The sequence below is a fragment of the Rana temporaria genome, chromosome 10, assembly GCF_905171775.1.
Source record: "Rana temporaria chromosome 10, aRanTem1.1, whole genome shotgun sequence".
Classification (NCBI taxonomy): Eukaryota; Metazoa; Chordata; class Amphibia; order Anura; family Ranidae; genus Rana; species Rana temporaria.
In genome coordinates this window covers 24122749-24143947 of record NC_053498.1, presented here as the reverse complement: position 1 = coordinate 24143947, position 21199 = coordinate 24122749, and the positions used below count along the sequence as shown (strand labels likewise).

Genomic DNA, 21199 nt, shown 5'->3' with positions numbered 1-21199 from the left:
TTGCTTTTAACATCGCCAAGGGAGCAGAAAACGGGGGGGGGGGAGAAAGGAGGGGCCCGCTGAGGGGGAAAGATGTGGTCGTAAGTTAGACAGTCTTGTCGGGGACTAATTAGGAAATCAGTGGGGTACGCCAGTTGGAGCAGCGGGATCCGCTGGGTTCAATGATTCTCTGTACTGAATCCAGCAGGTCCAAGTGTCCATAAACTTAGCATGCGTATCATTGGCACGGTGGATGAGCTGTTCCATTTCCTCCAGTTTCTTCACCCTGAGGTGCCATTCCGGCACAGTGGGGGGTGTAGTAGATTTCCACCTCAAGGGGATACACTGGGTGGCTGCGTTGACGAGGTGAATTGTGAGTGACTTGCGGTAACAAGATTTCGGCAAGGTCGTGTGGTGCAACAAGAATTGCGCTGGGGCGAAGTCTAAGGGATATGAGGTAATCTTGGCAATGAGGCTGTGCACTTCTTTCCAGAATGGTTGTAGTACGGGACAGTCCCACCAAATGTGGAGTAGCGAGCCCTTAGCCGAGCCACACCGCCAGCATTCAGGGGGTACCGTCGGGAAAATTTTGTGCAATTTGTCAGGAGTTCGGTACCAGCGGGAACAGATTTTAAACCTATTTTCCTGCGCGGATACGTTAATCGATCCCTTGTGTGTGTGTTCCCAAATATTGGCCCAGTCATCATCCGAGAGGTCTAAGGACAGATCCGTATTCCAAACGGATCGGTACGTAGGCCCGGATGTCGTTTTGGACAGTAGCATGGAGTACAGGGAGGATATCAAATGGCGTTGGGGCTCCTGAGAGCTACATATGTGTTCAAACGGAGTCAGATTTCTGTACCAGAGTTCTGGCTTCGGGGTCTTACCTAGGAAGTGACGGATTTGCAGGAACTTAAAAAATGGAATACAGATGTGTGGGAGGGCAGCAGACATTTCCACATGGTCCAGAAGGGTGCCATCACAAAAGAATTTACTAGCCCTTATCTGTGTTAGGTCAAAGTCCACGGTCGGGTCTCGCACAGTCATATCCGGTGGAAAGTCGGGGTTGCGGAGGAGTGGTGTCATAGGTCCGGGTGAGGGGTTCCACTTGAACGCACGAGCCACTGCCTGAAAGGTTAGGATAGAAGGTCCAATTAAAGGGAGGTCTAGACAAGTTTTAGGAACGGAATGCGGATCGATCCATGGTAGGTGAGAAATGGGGAATTGAAGGAACGTGTTTTCTATCGCCACCCAGTCTTTGCCCCTCTTGTGAAGGTGCCAGTCTACAATCCTCGTGAGCTGGCAGGCCTTATGATAGAGCGCAAGATCAGGTAGTCCCAAACCCCCCTTCAATTTTGGGAGGATCAGGTGGCCGGACCAAAGGAACTCCCTGCAGCATCTCTTGAATGCGGTGAAAAAAGACTGCAGGATTTTAATCGGTATAGCCTGCAGGAGGTATAACAATCTGGGGAGAGCATTCATTTTAAGCACTGCCGCACGACCGAACCATGAAAAGTGCCCCTTATTCCACCGTCTCAAGTCCTCCTTAATGACCTGGAGGGTCGGGAGAAAGTTGAGAGCATAAAGGTCTTTTAGATCATGGGGGATCTTAATGCCCAAGTACGTGACACTGTGGGTTTCCCACCGGAACGGGAAGTTTTGTTTGCAGATGGAGACCAGCGATTCTGGAAGGGAGACATTCAGTGCCAATGATTTGTCAAAATTAATTTGGAGGTTCGAAAGTGATTTAAACAGTTTGAAGTCCTGTAGCAGGTTAGGGATCGTGGTGATGGGATCCGAGAGGAATAAGAGAACGTCGTCCGCATAGGCCGCAACTTTGCACCGCTTCCCCTGCACCTCAATACCCTTGATAGTCTGATTGTCTCTCAATCTGCGAAGAAAAGGCTCCATCGTGAGCACAAAAACAATGGGGGATAGGGGGCAACCCTGTCGGGTTCCGTTAGATATTGAGAAGGCGCTTGACAGTTGGCCATTTACCCGAACTCTAGCAGTGGGGACCGAGTACAGAGCCATAATCATCTGGATAGCTCCTGGTGGGAGCCCCAGCTGTACCAGCACAGCTTCCATGTAGTCCCAAGCCACTCTGTCAAACGCCTTCTCAGCGTCCAAAGATAGAAAGAAACCCCGATTGCGCGAGGAAGTCAGCCAGTGATGTACATTAAGAGCCTTGGTAGTGTTGTCCCTGGCTTCCCTCCCAGGGACAAAACCAACCTGGTCAACTGAAACTATGTCGGGGAGCAGAGGTAACAGACGGTTTGCCAGAATTTTCGCATACAGTTTCACGTCGACGTTCAGCAAGGATATCGGGTGATAGTTCGAAACCAACGTGGCGTCCTTGCCTGGTTTAGGGATAAGTGTTATATGTGCCTCCAAGAGGTCTTTATTGTGGGGGACGGCGCCCGGGAGCGCATTAAAAGCGTTTAAAAAATTCGGGATTAATACCTCCGCAAAGGATTTGTAGTAGCCCGTCGGAAGATCGTCCGGGCCCGGACTTTTCCCGGCTTTCATTTGTTTAAGAGCTTGGAGTGCTTCATCTGACGAGATAGGGGAGTCCAGGCTCGACACGTCTACTTGAGGACCGATGACCGGGCCATAGTTCGACAGAAACTCGCGGATACGTGTTATCCTATTCGATGCGGCCGACGGTGTCCCGTGTTCTGGTAAGTTGTATAGCGTAGAGTAATATTGCACAAATCGGTTTGCAATATCCTCCGTTTTCGTGGCTGAGTCCCCCGACGGGGAAGTAATCGTGTTTATCGTATGGGATGCTTTTTTTTTCTGAAGAGCCCTCGCTAGGAGTTTCCCGGCCTTATTCCCAAATTCGTAAAATATCTTATTAGTGAGGGCGAATTTGCGTTTCACAGACTTCTGGAGTTCCTCCAGGAGTTCCTCCCTAGCCGCGAGTAGTTCCGTGTGTGTTTTGTTCGCCAGCGTGAGCTTGTGCACTCGTTCGAGCGTTTTCACTCGTTCCGAGAGCTCCTTCATGTGTGCTGTCCTGGCCTTATTACGCTTGGCTAGAAGAGAGATAAACACCCCCCGTACTACACACTTATGTGCTGCCCAGATCATGGTGGGTGGGGAGTCGGCCACAGTATTCTCGAGGAAGTAATGGGATAAGGCCTCGGATACTTGCCTAGAGTTTTCCGGGTCAAGTAGCAGGGAGTCGTCGTCCAGCCGCCAGATCATAGATCTGGTGCGTTGCGAGGGAATCGTCAGAGTCACGGTTATCGGATGGTGGTCCGATAGTGTCATGGGCTCAATGGTAGCAGCCGTCAGCGAGGTGAGAGCGTTTTGAGAGAGAAAAAAGTAGTCCAGCCGAGAGTACTTCTTGTGTAAAGGGGAGAAATAAGTGAAATCTTTGACGTTCGGGTATAACGTGCGCCATGCGTCATGTAAAGTAAGTGTGTCTAGTTGTGTTTTTATCGCACGCAGGGCCCTATATGTCATACAGGAAGTATTATTTGACGTGTCCATAGACGGGGCGAGTGGGACATTGAGGTCGCCACCAACTACCAGCGTGCCCGCTTGAAACGCCGTCAATTGATAAAACGCGTTGCGGAAGAAAGACACTTGCTGTGAATTTGGCGCATACATATTGGCAAACGTGAAAGGTAGGTCATTCAACATACCTTTAATAAAGAGGTATCTACCCTGAGGGTCTCTTTGGACGTCCGTGACCTGAAATGGGCACAGCTTTGAGATCAGGATGGACACCCCCTTAGATTTGGCAGCGTCGTTAGAGGCGTGGTACACCGTAGGGAAGTTACGATCATATAGTTTAGGGATGCTGTCAGTCCTAAAATGGGTCTCTTGGAGCATTACAACGTGGGGTCTCTCCGTCCACAGAGCGTGGAGGACGCGCGCGCGTTTTTCGGGGGTATTGAGGCCCCGCACATTCAGGGAGTACAATTTAAGTCGCGTAAAAGGTTGTTTATCAGATGGATCGGAGGGTGGGGGGAAGCGTTGTCAGTCATGTTCGTGAGAGATGCCCCGGGGGAGGGGGGGAGAGAAGAAGAGAGAGGGAAGAGAAAAAGAAAAAAAAAAAAAAAAGAAGGGGGGGGGGAATCTAAATATCCAGGAACAGGAGTAACCGATTAAGCGATCGGATTGTATCCAATCGCCTAAAATAGGTAGAACTATCGGTAAGGTACAGAGTACGCCGGACCCCAACGCTCAGAAAGAGCGTTGCAGACACGGCCCACTACTGCGTGGGGGTTGACCAGGATCCGGAAGGAAGACAATTTCCAAAATAGAAGAACAGATTTGTATATAACAAATAACATAGGTAGCAGGGTGCCACCCCAGAACGGACATATGAAATATGCAATGAAAACGGTCAGGTATACATAAATAGTAATGAACTGAACACGGCCCCCAGGAGCAATAAAGATAACTAAACCATGTATCAATGTAATATAGCCGGTTGGTTTGGTATGTTGGTGTGTGGTCCAGGACTGCCACTGATCAACCTATGTACGTCACCTGGGTAGCCCAGAACAATCTCCCAGTGCCCCGTTACACTCACTATCTTCCGTATGGGCTTACTATTCAACTCAACGGGAGGGACAGGACGGTCTAGGACGTATCATATCCGTGGCGGCATGTATAGATGGGCATCAGGGCAGGTCCGGGCCCCCAACCGCGCGGAGCAGTACACCCCAGTCCACCCCAGTCCACTGAGTCATGGGGCAGCACAGTAAGTGTCAGCAGTGTATTGTCAAACATGGGTACCGCTCCTTTGAGTGCACAGGTGTCGAGCAGGGTGCGGAGAGTGAACATTCCGTCAGCTAGCGTGTGCAGTTACAGTTATACCCCACCCCATTACCTCTCTGCCCACCAAGTCATGCTGTCGGGGAGCCTAAAGTAGCGATAGTAAGACCCCGAGCCCCTTTCCAGCTTAGGTCAAAAGACTCTAGGCAACATCCCATCCACATTAGCCTGACAGGGATATAGCTGTCAGCCTGGGCGGCACTATCGACAGGAGCGTGTGTTCCGTCGGTCAACGCGGGATTTAATGAGTGGAGTGTATGCCCCCCTCCCCACACCAGGACATTCCGATGTGGGAATCAGAGCAGTGGCAGACCCGGTACACATCCAGCGCTGCCTACATCGAGTCCCGGGGCAAACTAATTATTAAGGCATGACTGCACACATTATAATAAAATTGAAAACTTACAACAGATGTCTGACGGGAGTGCAGCTGTAGAACCGAACAACAAGTAAAGAACAGAGCTTGCACCCCCGCGAGCAAATCAGGAATCTACACTTAGGGCACCTACCACTTCTTCCCTTCTCAGCCGGTCATGCCGAGGGGAAGCCTAACGTTATAACCAGACAATGGGGCAAAACAGGGTGCTGCAGAGGGTATACCCCAATGGGTGCGAGCACGTATACCGTCCAGGCTTAAAAAAAAAACAAAAAGAAAGAAAAAAAAAGAAGAAGAAAAAATCCCCTGATTCCGTCCAAACACTAAAGATTTTGCTGGGAAGTCTGCAGGCGGGAGATGTAATCAGGAGTACTGTCACCAGAATGTCAGCCAGTTATGCCCTAATTCACGTGTGGGCATCCCGTATAAGCGTCCAAGCCATCCGGTGCCGACTAGGGGAGGTGTCAGGCAGTGAAGTCCATATATAGGCAGGTTCCAGGCGTTAAAGGATGCCAGCCCAAGTAGTCCGCGGGGATTGCCGTCTATTCCTACAAAGCTCCAGATGGCCCACCGTGCCGCCAATGCGTCTGCCCCCCGTATTCTGGGACGCGTGCTCCATCGCGGTGAAAGCCCCTCAGCCGCAAGCCGGTCGTAGTTGGGACAGGGCACGTCGCCGCGCCTCTACGTCATACGTAGGCGGGGTTCCGACCGTAGTTAGGAGGCTGCGCTAAGCACTATGGGTAGTGTAGTGCTGTGCTGAGGCGAAACAGAGTCCTGAATTTACGAGCCCGCCAAAGCGTGCGGGTAGGAGACAACATGTTTGGTCGCGGGCCTCTATTACTTCCAGCGGGATAATAAGAGAGTAAAAAACCAAACCGCCTGTCAGTGTGAAGAAGTAACAAATAAAAAACAAGAGCCCCAACAAAGTGATCAGTTCCATTTCTGTGCACTAAGCATCAATAATCCCGCCGTGCTCTCCGGGGACCCGGGGCATCCGATGAATCCCGGGCATCTCTGGACTCTTGATGGCCTGGTGGGCGCCTCTGTTCTGAAGGGGATCTCCTCCTGCGAGTGCGCGTCGCTTGGGTTTCCATGGGCACTTCCTGGGATTTTCCCCATCTCCCAACGGACCTTCGGTATGGCGCGTACCAATCCGGGACCTGTACAAGCGGGAGGCCGAGGGTCTCGCAGAAGCGAGGCAGGTCTTCTGGCACCTTAAGCTGGGCATTGCGACCCTGGGTGGAAGCAGCCAGGCAAAAGGGGAACTTCCACTTGTATCTTATTTCCTTAGCTCTGAGGGCTTCCAGTAGTGGCCGCAGGTCCCGGCGGTGCTGGAGGGTGATCCCTGATAGATCTTGATAGATCTGGATCTGAGCACCTTCGTACACAAGCCTGTGGCTCTGAGCTCGTTTGAGAATGTCCTCCTTTAGCTGAAAGTCTAGCAGGCAGCATACCACATCCCTGGGGGGATCCGTATCCCGGCCTCTAGGGCGAAGGGCGCGGTGAATCCGCTCCAGAGCGATCGGAGATTGTGGTGGCTTGCCCAAAACATCATTGAAGATGGCGACCACCTCCCGCTGGATATGTTCTCCCTCAACGGATTCTGGCAGGCCTCTCACCCGTAGGTTGCGGCGGCGTCCGCGGTTGTCCAGGTCTTCCAGGTGTCTGTTGACGTCCCGAAGCTGAAGGGTATGGTCGATTTTATGGGTGGACCGGCGCAGGACCTGGTCGTGGTTCTCCAAGGTAGTCTCGGTGACAGAGACTCTGTCTGCTAGGGAGCGGATGTCAATCCTCAGGTCCGCAATGGCGGCGGACAAAGTGTCCTTGATGTCTGCCGCTATAGCCCGTAGGTCTAGTATGTTTAGTTGAGGCAGCGGGGAGTTCTCAGCACCGCCCGGGCTCACAGCCGTAGGAGAGAAGTTCACAGCCTGGGGTGCCGACAGTACAATGTCGGATGGTGCTGAGAGGGACAGGGGCACGGGGCCCACAGCAGGTCCTTGGCGGGACGACGCCATGTTCCCCCTAGCCGATCGGAACATCTCCGGAATATTCTGACCCTGGGAGCCGGCGGTTTCCCTCGGGGAACGTGAACGGGAGGCCGAAGAGTGCCTAGAGGAAGTCCCCATGACGTAAGGTCCACCCTGGGTACGGAATCGGTGCTAATTGAGGCAAATTCCGCTCTGAGGTGGCAGGAGCTCAGCGTTCAAGCGTCCATCTTCCCGCTCGGTCAGGCCACGCCCCAGAGAGAAAAGATTTGACATTATAGAGAGAAAAGATTTGACATTATAGAGAGAAAAGGTTCGACATTATAGAGAGAAAAGATCGCTGCTGGAATTGGGTGGGGGAAGTAAAATAAAAATAATGATGATGATGAATGTTATTGGCTGATTGTAACCAAAAAGGAGGAGCAGTAAAATAGCTAGAACTAACTTGAAAATTCAACATGGACGAAGATTCGACAAAGCATCGAAAAACATTGAATCTGTCATTGAAGGCTTATGGTGTCTGTTGATAGTTCTAAGAAGATTCGACGGAGCAGCTAAACTGTATGACGCCGCAATCGTACATTTCCGGTCCAATGCTTGGCCCATAGGCTATAGAAAAATTCTAATGTTGGTTGAATAGTAATAATAATTAATAAGCCGGAACATTCGACTGGAAAAGTATGATTGTGGCGTCATACAGTTTCGCTGCTCCGTCGAATCTTCTTTGAACATTCGACAGACACCATAAGTATTCAATGGCAGATTCAACCTTAATTTGTTCGGATTTTTGGACGAATGCAATTTCCAACGAAAAACGAAATAAATAAAAACAAATTTCGGGAGTAACTAAATACATTTATTTTTCGTCCGAAAACGAAAATCCGAAACAAAATATTTCAGTGCACTCATGTCTAGTAAATATCCAGCACGAGGGACATTCTTTTCAGATTTCTTTTCACGATTTGTGCTGTTTTCACCTGCCAACAATGGACTTTTTCATAGCTTTCATTGATATTTGTTCATATGCACTTTAATATGTCTGCACCAGCTGTTTTGTATTGATTTCAGCAGATTATTATTATTCCTGATTTGCACAGGTTTATTGAACTGATTGATTGCACAGTTTAATCAGCACAGGTGCACTAATTCTATATTCATTGCACACCTTGTTATATTGCACACTTGTATCAGTTGCACCTAGCACGCATGCACTTTTGGACTATTTATATTTTATATTTATTTAGCATGATGTTTTTAAATATTTTTTAATTATTTGTGACATCACATAGAACAGCGCCACATCTACTATCTCTTCTTCTCCAATCATTTTACTTCACCTATGGTGATAGCAACAAGTAGAGGCTGCAGTTCTATTTAATTTAACATTTATTTCACACTTTTATATATTTTCACAACCTCTGCCATCATTTAAAATCCTTAGCGCAGATTCACACACACCTACACAATGCTATGTGTGACATGGATGAGGCTTCACTACCAATCATTCTACATCAGTGAAGAAAGTATCTGAAAGAGGATGTTACAGGAACTTCCCTAATAAGTGATATCAAACCCATCTGCATATATAAATGCGGCTCAACAGCAGAAGGAAGAACATTCATAGACGGATTCAGAGAGGAACATCAGGACTAGGAAAGTTCAAGTAAGTAACCGATACACATATATACAGTATATTTATGGTTTTGTGTAAAAAAAAGTTTGCATGGAGGTTCTCAACAGAATAGTTATTACTGGCACATGACTCGGTGGGGTTGATTTACTAATGGCCCGTACACACGATCCGAATATCGTACGACGGATCGTACGACTTTTTTCGCTTAATAGTCGCAAGTAAAGTGAAATAGGTTATTAAAGTCACGAAAATTCTCGTACGACCGAAAAAAATAATCGGAAGTGATGTCATGTGTTGTAATGTATTTGTATTGTATTGTCGGACGACAACTGTACTGACTAAACGAAAATCGTACGATCTTACATCGTACGAGGAAAATTTTCGTGCATGTCTGATCGAAAAATATCGGATGAACGGTCGTGATCGGCTCTCGAAAGTAGTGTACACACGATCCGAAAATCGTAGGATTCTTCATCGGACGATCGTTTTCGTCCGATATTCGGATCGTGTTCACGGGCCATAAGACTGGAAAGGGCAAAATCTGGTGCAGCTGTGCATGGTAGCCAAACAGCTTCTAACTTCAGCTTGTTCAATTAAGCTTTGACAAATAAAACCTGGAAGCTGATTGGCTACCATGCACAGCTGCACCAGATTTTCACTCTCTAGTTTTAGTAAAGCAACCCCAGTTTGTTAATCAGGCAAAGCAGTGAATAGGTGATTTAAGAGCATAGCCGCCTCCATAGCAGCCCTCGTGTTTGGGGCTCTAGACTTGAGTTGTAATGGGCAGGTTTCGATTTTTAAAGTAAATCTGAAGTCAAAATGTTTTTAAGTTTTGTAAAGTGTGGGGAAATTTTAAAATTCCTATTGAGTATTTGTTGCTATCTGTGTCACTGATGGGGAGATTCACCTTCTCAGCTTCTCCTGGTGACCATTGTCATTCAAAGAGACCATGTCGGGAAATCCAAAAATTTTCAGTTACCTAAAGAGGACTAGAGACGACATTGAGGTGGATATATTAAAACTGGAGAATGCAAAATCTGGTGATAGAAACCATTTAGCTTTCAGTTATTTTTTTGCTTAACTGAACAAGCTTAGAGTTAGAAGCGATTAGCTATCATGCACAGCTGCACCATTTTTGTACTCTTCAGGTTTAGTAAATCAACCCCATTGTCCAATGAGGATTTTCTTTTCCAGTGACAACTATCCAACAGAGGATTTTGTCGTACTTTGTACAGATTTCCTGTCTCTATTCTATACTGACCTAAAACTAGTTTTGGCTTTAGCTATGCTTTCAGTAAAGTGACCAACCCTTGTTGAAATCTTGGCTGTCAGTGGTGCCTCCACTCTGTTAAGCTTAAAGTGGAGGTTCAACCGGAAATGTTCATTTTTAACATTAGATTCATGCTCATTTTGTCAAGGGGAATCGGGTAGTTTTTTTAAAATCAAAGCCGTACTTACCGTTTTAGAGATACATCTTCTCCGCCGCTTCCGGGTATTGGCTGCGGGACTGGGCGTTCCTATTTGATTGACAGTCTTCCGACAGGCTTCCGACAGTCGCATCTATCGCGTCACGATTTTCCGAAAGTAGCCGAACGTCGGTGCGCAGGCGCCGTATAGAGCCGCACCGACGTTCGGCTTCTTTCGGCTACTCGTGACGCGATGTATGCGACCGTCGGAAGCCTGTCAGAAGACTGTCGATCAAATAGGAACGCCCAGTCCCGAAGACCATACCCGGAAGCGGCGGAGAAGATCGCTCTCTAAAACGGTAAGTACTGCTTCGTTTTTAAAAAAATGACCCGATTCCCCTTGACAAAATGAGCATGAATCTAATGTTAAAAGAATGTTTTCGGGTGAACTCCCGCTTTAAAGCTTAATGTGATTTTAAAGGTTGGACTTTAAAAAAACAAAAAACAAGCACACATACTTGCCTTCTCTGTGTAATAGTTTTGCACAGAGCAGCCCTGATCCTCTTCTTTTTGGGTCCCCTGCCAGTGGTCCTGGCTCCCCCCCCCCACTGAGTGCCCCCAATAGCAAGCCCGTAAATGGATATTGTCTATTTGCACACAAGACGTGGCGCGGCCCCACCCCCCACTCTCTTCTCATTGGCTCACTGGCTTTGATTGATAGCAGCAGGAGACAATGGCGCCCGCTGCTGTGTGAGCCAATGAGGAGAGGGAGAGCGGCTGCTCTCATGCACATCTCTGGATTGAGATGGGGCTCAGGTAAGTATAAAGGGGTATGGGGGGGGGGGTATACGCACCTAGAAGGTTTTATACCCTAATGCATAGAATGAAAAACCTTCTGCTTTTAGAACCACTTTAAAAAGGTCCAACTACTTGTCAGCAGATTAATCCACCCATTTGGACCGGCATACGTTCATCTAACACGCAGGATGACGGTAACTTTTGTTTTCAGATTTGTTTTGCCTGTGAGGGGCTCACAGCTAATTGGGGTGTGTGAGTTACTCTAATACCCAAACAAACAGCACCCCACTACCTATCACTGGACCATTTCCAGCTTTAAAAAGTAATTTTTACTGATATTCGATCTAATTGAGACATTTATTGATGGCCATTAATATAAAAGAGATTTTTTTTTTTAACGTTTTTTGTCCAATGTAAGGAGTATATTTCATCACCAACATAAAGGGAGATCTTTTTGACTGATCATCAGTATAATATTAATCCTGGCTTTATCCATTAAATCAACGCCTCATTTCAAGAGAAATAAAATGTATAAACTATCCACTTTGTCATAATGTGGTGTGATGATCAACATACAAACATGGGTTAGGAAACATTTCTTGCTCTTGGTATTTCAATATACTCTAGACAACATTGTGTAATAGGATTTTGGAAACTGAAACATTGCTTTATAAACCACACAAAAAAAAAAGCTTTTTATCATCCTCTTTACTAGTCTCCTAAAACCCCTTGTTTACGAATAGGCTCAATTAGGTAGAAACTTGACAACATAAATACTTAGCAACACTTATCTCAGCCCCCACGCCGACATCTACATATGACTTCAACATCCCCTACCTCTCCCCGAAGGGGTGGAGGATGGCAGGAATCCAATGTACCAACTCCCAACCCTTACCCTTTAAAGACATACAATCTAAATTTCATATTCCGTCTAGGGATATCTTTAACTAAATACAGACTGCAGCATTCCTAAAACAACACTCTAAGCCTACCTCATCCATCCCTTTTGCAGCATGACAGTTTTTAGTTAACAACAAGCAGTGGGGGCTGGTGCTCAAAAATTTTAGGGGGGTCACTAGCAAACTGAAAAATTCTGAAAAATACTGAAACAAAAAAATCAAATGCAGCCAGTGTTCCCCATCAATTGCAGCCTCTGTGCCCATCATATGCAGCCACCGTGTCCCATCAATTGCAGCCTCTGTGACCATCATATGAAGCCACTGTGCCCCCCGCCTGCTCGCTGCCTGACTGGCATATACCCCATCTTGGCGGTGGGTCATGAAAACAAAAACATCGAATGCAGCCACTGTGCCCATCATATGCAGCCACTGTGCTCCATAAAATGCAGCCACTGCATCCATCATATTCAGCCACTGTGCCCCATCAAATGCAGCCACTGTGCCCATAAAATCCAACCACTGTTCCCGTCAAATAAAGCCACTGTGCCCATGAATTGCATCCACTGTGCCCATCATATGCAGCCACTGTGCCCATTGAATGCAGCCTCTGTGCCCATCAATTGCAGACCCAATGTGCATCATATGCCCCTGTGCCCATGAAATTCAGCATCTTTGCCCCATCAATTGCAGCCACTGTGCCCATCATATGCAGCCACTGTGCCCCATTAATTGCAGCCTCTGTGCCTATCATATTCAGCTACCGTGCCCTATCAATTGCAGCCTCTGTGCCCATCATACGCAGCCACTGTGCCCCCCCCGCCTGCTTTCTGTCTGACCGGCAATTACCCCAATCTTGGTGGCGGGTCAGGCAGCGGGTGATGGTGGAGAGCTGTGGGATGGGTAGTGCGGGTCAGGCAATGACTTCTGTGTCCTCCAGGCATCTCTTCTTCGCTTCTGCTAGCTGGCCAATGGGATCGCCAGTGTCTTCACCCAATCAGGTGACCAGTATTAGACCTGCGCCTCCTGATTGGCGGAGAGGCGGTTTAGTGTAAGAAAATAAAATATTAATTTGCATTTCTAAAACGCCTGCGTGGACTGCAAGCACAATGACCTTTTTTAAAGCCTATTAGAGCTTACAGTTCTAATTAGGTGCTCCAAAAAATCACCCCCTCCCCTGGAATTCAGGTGCCCGGCGTCCAAAAAGGGTCCAGACGCCTGAATAGGGGGTGGCAGTGGCACCCATGGATAGATTCATGCAATGCATAAATCTATCCATTTGTCATATAGGGTTTGGTGTGACAGAGGGGGCGGAGCCCATCTGCCCTTAATGGACAGGCCGCCCCTGATAACGCATACGCAAGGGAATTTCCCTGTTCTACTCTATCTTGCAGAATAAAATGACCTTTTGCAAAACACCCCCAATGCGCCTTTGGGAACTACATCAATCATTCTCAGAGGAACAGTGGCTTAAAGCCATCGCCTACTCTCAACAAACAACCCACCGTATCAACCACTGGGAAACGTCATAGAAAATTATCTCCAGATGGTATATGACCCCCAGCCTCATGACAAAGTTCTCCCCCAATATATCCACCTTCTGTTGGGAGGATTGTGGAAAAACTGGCACCCATTTTCATATCCTATGGTCATGCAAAAGCTTAACAATCTATTGGCACAAGATATTTCAGATAATTTCTCAAGTTACAAGTTTTCTTCTCAAACCTGACCCAGCATTAGCTTTATTATATCTGGGTATAGAACGCATCCCCAAAGAATTCCACAACGTCACTGTGCTCATTTTATTAGCTGCCAAAACTCTGATAACCAGACTCTGACGCACAACCCATGCTTCTAATGTCTCTGAACAAGAGTTGCCAACCTACCAGACTGAAATTTACTGACACAACACCCAAAACTTACTGGCACATAAAAATTTTATTTTAATTAAAAAATATACATTTAGCGCCTATGTACTTTATAGTACGGGTGCTAGTTAAATTTAAGGGTAGATCAGAGTGTAGTTAAACTCTGATCCAGATTGTTAAATACAAAATAGGGTCTCTGTCTCAGCTTGGCTGTGCTGTGGGCTTATTCTGTTGTACTGGGGTGTTCTTCCAGCCCCGGTGCTGCAGGTGACAGCAGTGAAGTCAAGGTTTGGGTGCTCTTTCCCAGCAGCCAATCCGGAGGGTTTGTCCTCGCTGTGCATGCTGGGGAGGGGTATTTTATGAGGCAGACACCATTTTGTCTGGGTGTTCTTCGTCCAGTGTGGCACCCACCTTTAGGGTGGCCACACCACGGCGCCCCGGCGCTATGGCCTACCTGGCCGGGGCGTGCGTGCCACACAGTGTTCCTGGTTCCGGGACCATGCCTGCCCGGAGCATCTGAACAGCGACGGGGACCCAGTGAGTGACTGGGTTCCCACATTTGAGGATCCCAAGCTGTAATGCTGTTCGGTGGGGAGTCAGTCTGAGGAGCGCCATTGAGAGGCTGGCGGTCCAAAAGGGCCTGGACAAACCACCGGGGATCGAGGTAGCCGGACACTCAGGGATTGATCACCTGTCAGTCGGTACCTGAGCGACAAGTTGAAGGAGATCCAGATGTAACTCATCTAAGGAGGGATATCTCCAAGAATTCAATACAATGAGGACCTGTGGCAGAGGTATCTTTCTGAGGCTCACCAAGGGGAGTCTGTGGCAGAGGCTCTTTCTCAAGTTCAAGTTCACCAAGGAGGGTCTGTGGCAGAGACTTTATCCTACAATTGTCCGAGTGATACTCCGGCTGCCAGGTCAGTGAGAGAGGCCTGTCCGGATATACTAAGCCCACTCCAGCAGGAGCGGCTCATAGAAGGGTTATGTTTAAGAGCAGGACTGTTTCCTATCATCGCGCCTGAATCTGCTATTCTCCAATCTTCTTCAACTTTACTTTCCTCACCACAAGTTTACTGTTTTTACCTGGCTGGGTAATAAAGAGCACAGCAAAGAGCACCTGTCATGGGCATTCCTTTACTTCTACTATATGCAATACGTATCATTCACCCCCAGGGATTTCAGAGGAGCCATGAGGTAATATGTCGCCCAAAAATCCAGCAGCTCCTCTGGGGGTAGTGCTACATACATTTTTGCTAGAAAATTACTTAGAACCCCCAAACATTATATTTCTTTTTAGTAGAGGCCCTAGAGAATAAAATGGTGGGTATTGCAATTTTTTAATGTCACACGGTATTTGCACAGAGGTTTTTAAATTTTTTTAAACTACATTTTAATGAAATTTCTGCACATAAACACAATATAATACCCAAGTTATTGGTAAAATATAAAAGATTATATTATGTCAAGTAAATAGATACCTTACATGTCACACTTTAAAATTGCACATGCCTGTGGAATGGCACCAAACTACGGTACATAAAAATCTCCATAGGTGATGCTTTGAAATCCTTTACAGGTTACCAGTATAGAGTTACACAGGACATCTGGCGCTAGCATGATTGCTCTCACTCTGACCATCATGGTGATAGCTCACATGTGTGGTGCGATCACCGTTTACATATGCATGTAGGACTTAAGTTTGCATTTGGATTTTCAAATGAGCATGGGGGGACGGGGGCACGTTATTTTTTTTTAATTATTTAAAACTTTTTTCACACTGTCCCTTTATTTTTTTTAGTTTTTTTATCAATTTTATTGCTATCACAAGGAATGAACAATATCCCTTGTGATAGACATAAGCATGACAGGTCATATTTATGGAGAAATCTGGGGCCTATTAGACCCCAGATGTCCCCTCTGACCTCCAAAGCATCTGTTCAAACTGCATTGTGCCATAAATCAATGACACCTTTCTGTTGGCAGCCTAAAGATTTACTGCTGCTCAGGGGCTCTGGGCTTAAGCAAAATGGCAGCCTCCGGCAAGAAGAAACAGGAGCAATGCTGGAAGCAATTTACAGCTCACACAAACTTTTGTAGCATCATTATTCTTGTGAAATGTATGTTTCTTGCTAAAGATTTTTTTTTTTGTCACGTGCCCGCAGGAGACGCTGATTTGTTGTTGGGATTGGCATATTAAGTTACCTTGATGTGGCCCAGGGGTGTAATTGCAGAAACAAAGCAGTGAGTGAACGTCCAGACAGTGAATAAAGGGTTTTTCCAATGCTTCATTTCCAGGCCAAACCGGCCAACATCAACATCAGTTAGGAAAAGAAAGGTTGATGAAGAGATAGGGAGGAACAATTTAGTAAATTGTGAATGGGAGCAAAATAACTAAGTAACTCTCCCATTCCCCACTAACTTTAGCGTAGTGCCCATACTGAATGTAAGGGGGCGCTACATATATATATATATATATATATATATATATATATATATATATATATATAAAAATAAAAAAGGTGCACAAAAAAGGAGGCCTGCAATGCACTTCCCGGCGCCCAGTAACAATGTATCAACTGTTAGTGAGTGATAGCTAATAGGAGTGTATATCACACAATGAGTTAATAAATCAGAGATAGACCCACAGAGTGAAGTGGGTCTATCTATAGCAGCAGCTATTTAAAATAAATGGAGAACCATTTAAAACACAAAACAAAGTATCAAAATCATAGAACAAAAAAGTCCACTTGATAAACAGCGCTAAATATGTTGGATGAAGTCCAATTCCTCATAAAAATCCAAAGAGAGAGATAAGAGTTCTAGGGTGATAAGTGATCCTAGGACAAATAATGTAGTGCACCCTACACCAATTCCCAGTCTTCACCTCGAACGTGGGTCACACTCCCCCTCCGGGGTTCAAACTCACCACAAGATATATAAGATAGAGCCTTGAATAGCAATTCCTCTTACTCAGACTTTCATCATCTCTCCACGGACAACAGGGGTTAATTTCAATCAGGGCACATAAAAAACAAAGGTACTGAAATAGTGTAATCCTGTTTTAATAGATGCCCCCCTAGAAAATGCAATCCCACTTTAAATGCACGTACAATGTAAACACTTGTCTTGAACATAAAAAGAATCAAAAGGGTTCACCGCTATCCTCCGGACAAAATTTTGTTTGGGAGCCACGTCGCACGACCGCGCAATTGTCAGTTAAAGCGACGCAGTGCCGAATCGCAAAACCTGGCCTGGGCATTTAGCTGCCTAAAGGTCCGGGGCTTAAGTGGTTAAGGAGATCAGTGGAATTGAGATCGGTTTGGACCCTTGGCAATGTTTGTTCCATGCAATAGCTATCCCTAGGAAGAAATACAAAACAGCAATTATCCCAATCCTATTAAATGCAGCGAAGACAGTGATCCGGAAAAGGTGGAAGGAAAAGCAAGCCCCATCGATACAGGAATGGTTGAGGGAGGTAGAAAGGACAAGAAATATGGAGGAGGAAATATCCCAACATAAGGAACCTAACCAGGGAGATGTCGGGACTTGGAGGGGTTGGGCGGAGTTCAGACAATCCCTGGTCTATGTAGATTACATGAGTAGGGAAGATAGTATTTAGGGAACGTTGGCTTGTCTAGCTTAATTTAGGAGCAGTGGGTTCTCCACTCCCCCCCCCCCAAAAGGAGGGAGAGCAAAGAAAGGAAAAATAGGAGAGAGGGGGTTTTCTTCTTTTTTTTTTCCTTCACGAGGAAATTTCGAGGTAAAAGGGGAAATGTTTTAATTTTTTTAATTTTTTTATTTATTTATTTTTCTTTCCTTCATGAGGAGATTTTGAGGTAAAAATGGAATTTTTTTGCCCCCCTAAAATAGAAATACTTAGAAGTCACAGGGAAAATCTAAAGGATAAGACATTGGGTAAATGCGCACGCAGCACTTTAAATAATATAGTAGGGGAGGGAGGGTGGGTCTAGTCCCCCACCTTCCTCCTTTTTTATTTATTTATTTATTTATTTGGGAGGTAACCAAGTAATGGGGTAAGAGAGCGATACTCGGATCCCCTCATAATAACAAAAATGGAGGTCACAGGGGTTACAGGTCACAGTCATAAAAGATGGAAATTGAATATATATCACTTAAATAGGTGGTTATGGGTAGGGGGTGGGGTTGTGTGTTTCTTTTTTTTTTTTTTCTTCCTCTCTTTTCCTCTCTCTCTCCGGGGGGGAGGAGGGAAGGGGGAAGGTGGGGGTCAGAGGAAGAAGAAAGGGAGGGGAAAGGGAAAATTGGAGAAAAAAGAGATGAAAGACCAGGATAGACCCATGGCATTAATGTTATCATTGTTGTTATTTTTGTTATTTATGTTTATCTAATGCTGTATGTATTTTAAATGTGATTTTTCTTTTTGTGTACGCTTTTTGGAAATGTAATGTAAATTATATCTGTGTTTTTAAAAAAACTTTGAATAAAAACAAATGAAAACATAAAAAAACAAACAAAAAAAAGACATACCACCTTTGGTCAGTAGGAGTCGGAATGTGCCCTGTCCCGTACCCCATCGTAAATGTCATTGGGAGGAAGAATGCCCCATTGCTGGTGTCAGTGGGAGGAATGGTGCCCGAGGGCTGGATAAAGAGCTGCATTCAGTTTGGAGACCACTGGTTTATACCCATGACACTTTCTTTTTTCCATCTGTGCCCAAATGTATCTTAATTTCTTGTCCTGTAGACACCACTTCAAGTGAAAGCAGTGAGAGGGAAAATTGCCTCGTGGCAGTCATCATTGGAAAAAGTGTCTCCACTGGAAGATTCCCTCTGTATTCCTTTTTTGGTGCCAAATCAAAATTTAGGATTCCCAGGCACATTCAGCCACAGGGACATGGTCACACGAGAAGGGAAAAATCTCCAGTGGGGACACAGAAAGCAATGAAAACCTTATATATTCTAAGCCTTCCCTACTCTAAAACTCTAAAAAGTTTTTTTTTGGCTTTACATACATGTTAGAATGTTTTTCAAAAGTTTGTAGTCATTGACCAATTTTTCAAGTGGACCATAGAATATATGTTTGATTTTATTCTTGTACATGACCAATAATAAAAATGTATTTTGAGCTTCTATATTCCTTTTTACAGATTTTTTTGGCCTCAAATCTATCCGGGGAATATGAAGAATTTTAGAATAGTCTATCTATTCTCTAATGCTACTCTTAAAGAAGAGACCACAATCCCCTGGGCTTACTATAAATCTACCCCATATGTCTCTTCAGAAGAAGAAGAAAGACAGGAACGTATAGAATTCTCTCTTCGTGTGTTCTCACTGGTGATCTTTTCTTTGGCTTTCCTACTAGGGACCACTGGGAATGGTCTGGTTATCTATTTTACAGCCTTTGTAATGAAACGGACTGTCAATGTTGTGTGGTTCCTTAATTTAGCCATAGCTGATTTTATCTTAACATTTTTCCTGCCGTTGAACATTACCTATGAATCTCTTAACTATCACTGGCCTTTTGGAAAATTCATGTGCAAGCTGAATAGCACTATTCTATTCATGAATCTGTACGCCAGCATCTTCCTGCTCACTGTGATCAGCATTGATCGATTCATCTCCGTCGTGTTTCCAGTTTGGTGTCAGAATCACCGAACTCCGAAGTTGGCCTCTTTTGTAGCCGTGGCAGTATGGATCTTAGCATTCATTTTCAGTTTACCTTATTTTATATTCCGAGATATAAACAATGCTGCAAAAGATCATGTTACGTGCTATAATTACTTTCACAAGAATGAAACAGTTGCCTATGCAAGGCACAAGGCTACAGTAATCGTTCGATTTATCGTCAGCTTTTTTATTCCTTTCACCATAATCATCTCATGCTATTCAGTAATTCTTTTGCGTATCCAAATAAATCACATGACCACATCAAACAAGCCTTTCAAAGTTGCCCTAGCTGTTATCTTGTCATTCTTTGTCTGCTGGTTTCCCTACCACTTCTTCTCCTTTTTGGAGTTGTCTGCAAATTATGGTGAAAATGACCACCTTTACTACATAACTTTTGTTGGAATACCTATTGCCACTAGTTTGGTTTTTATAAACAGTTGTATCAACCCCATTCTCTATGTCTTTATGGGTCGAGATTTCAAACAGAAATTCCAGAGCTCCCTCCGGTCAATATTTGAGAGAGCCTTTTCCGAGGAATCTGCCCCTATAGACTCCAAGAGCAAAACCAAATTAACGACAGTTCCCCAGCTGGTGTGAGACGGGACTACATTTATGGAACAATACATACTATGGTGACTCGGCTTTAAGGTGTTTTTTAGGATATGTCCGTGCTATAATATTGTTCCCAAGACTTTGTTGACTCCAGCAGAGAGCTTTATAACGTTTGTCAAATACTGAATTTGCCAATTGCTCAAGAAGATCATATCCTGTCTCGTAAATTTCAGAACTACCATTTACTACCATACCACCACAATTAAAATCAGGTAACAAACAACTGATATTACAAGGACCAATACATACTTTTATGCATGCCAATTTCTAAGAGAAGATGTTAGGAGCTGAATCCAGGCAATCAGATAACATATAAGGGAGCAGACTTAGAGGTCTTGTCCCTACCCAACCTTGTGACTGGACAGTGAACAGAGCAGCAGTAAACTGATGAGTCACTCTGCTCTCTCCACCTATCACTGTGTTCCTTATTAGCACAACTGATCAGCTCCTTGTATTGTATCATCAATTTCCAGTCTGAGCTCTGCTATATAATGGATTGCAAGATGCTGATGCCAAATCAGGATTCAGGTTCTTGAGTTAAAAATAAAGTAATGATGTATTTATAAATACAGAACTGCATTAGTTTGCGTCTTTTATGTCTAGCCATATTTCAGCTTTAAAATAAATAAAGTTATCACAAATATATTTTATAAACTAAGATTCCTTTTTTCAGTTTGTATTAATGTAATAAGATGCTATAAACTGCATTTCATATCCACCTAACCTGTACATAGAAAAATCCAGAGGATACCATTGGTGACCTCGTTCTAAAAAGGCTAGTAATCTGTTCTTTACATGTCATTGCCCTCTCCTCCTTTGGGAGAGCCTAATTACTCTCTGTGTTGGTCCAGCTCCTCTGTCCCTCCCCTCTCCTCCCTACATAACCTTTTATGCTGCAGTCAGGAGAGGAGTGAATTAGAATGCTATAGACTATCATTTAAAGCGGGGGTGCACCCAAAAAAAAATTTTTTAACATTACATTCAGGCGAGTTGTGATAATGACATTAGGCTGTTTTTTTTTTAATCCTTGCCGTACATACCGTTTTATATATATATGTTCACCGCGGCTTCCGGGTGTAATAATTTTTTTGCTGAAATGACTGTTTACAGGGTATAGAGTCTATGGCCCGGATTCACAGACAACGGCGCACATTTATGCCGCCGTAGCGTATCTCCTGTACGCTACGCCGACGCAGCGCAGAGAGGC

The 21199-nt window shown here is 45.2% G+C and overlaps 1 protein-coding gene across 1 annotated transcript; it reads left to right on the top strand.

Annotated features, from left to right (window-relative positions):
• The first annotated feature begins 8459 nt into the window (after positions 1-8459).
• Positions 8460-20974, top strand: LOC120916446 (chemokine-like receptor 1). The gene is made up of 2 exons (XM_040327419.1): positions 8460-8794; positions 18861-20974. The coding sequence occupies exons 1-2, from the start codon at positions 8721-8723 to the stop codon at positions 19975-19977; spliced, it is 1191 nt and encodes a 396-aa protein (XP_040183353.1). The 5' UTR covers positions 8460-8720; the 3' UTR covers positions 19978-20974.
• Positions 20975-21199: the final 225 nt, after the last annotated feature.

Coding starts and splice junctions, on each gene's coding strand:
- LOC120916446 (XM_040327419.1), top strand. CDS start 8,721: ATGCGGCTCAACAGCAGAAGGAAGAACATTCATAGACGGATTCAGAGA. Junction 8,795..18,860: donor TCAGGACTAGGAAAGTTCAA/GTAAGTAACCGA, acceptor TCCTTTTTACAG/ATTTTTTTGGCCTCAAATCT.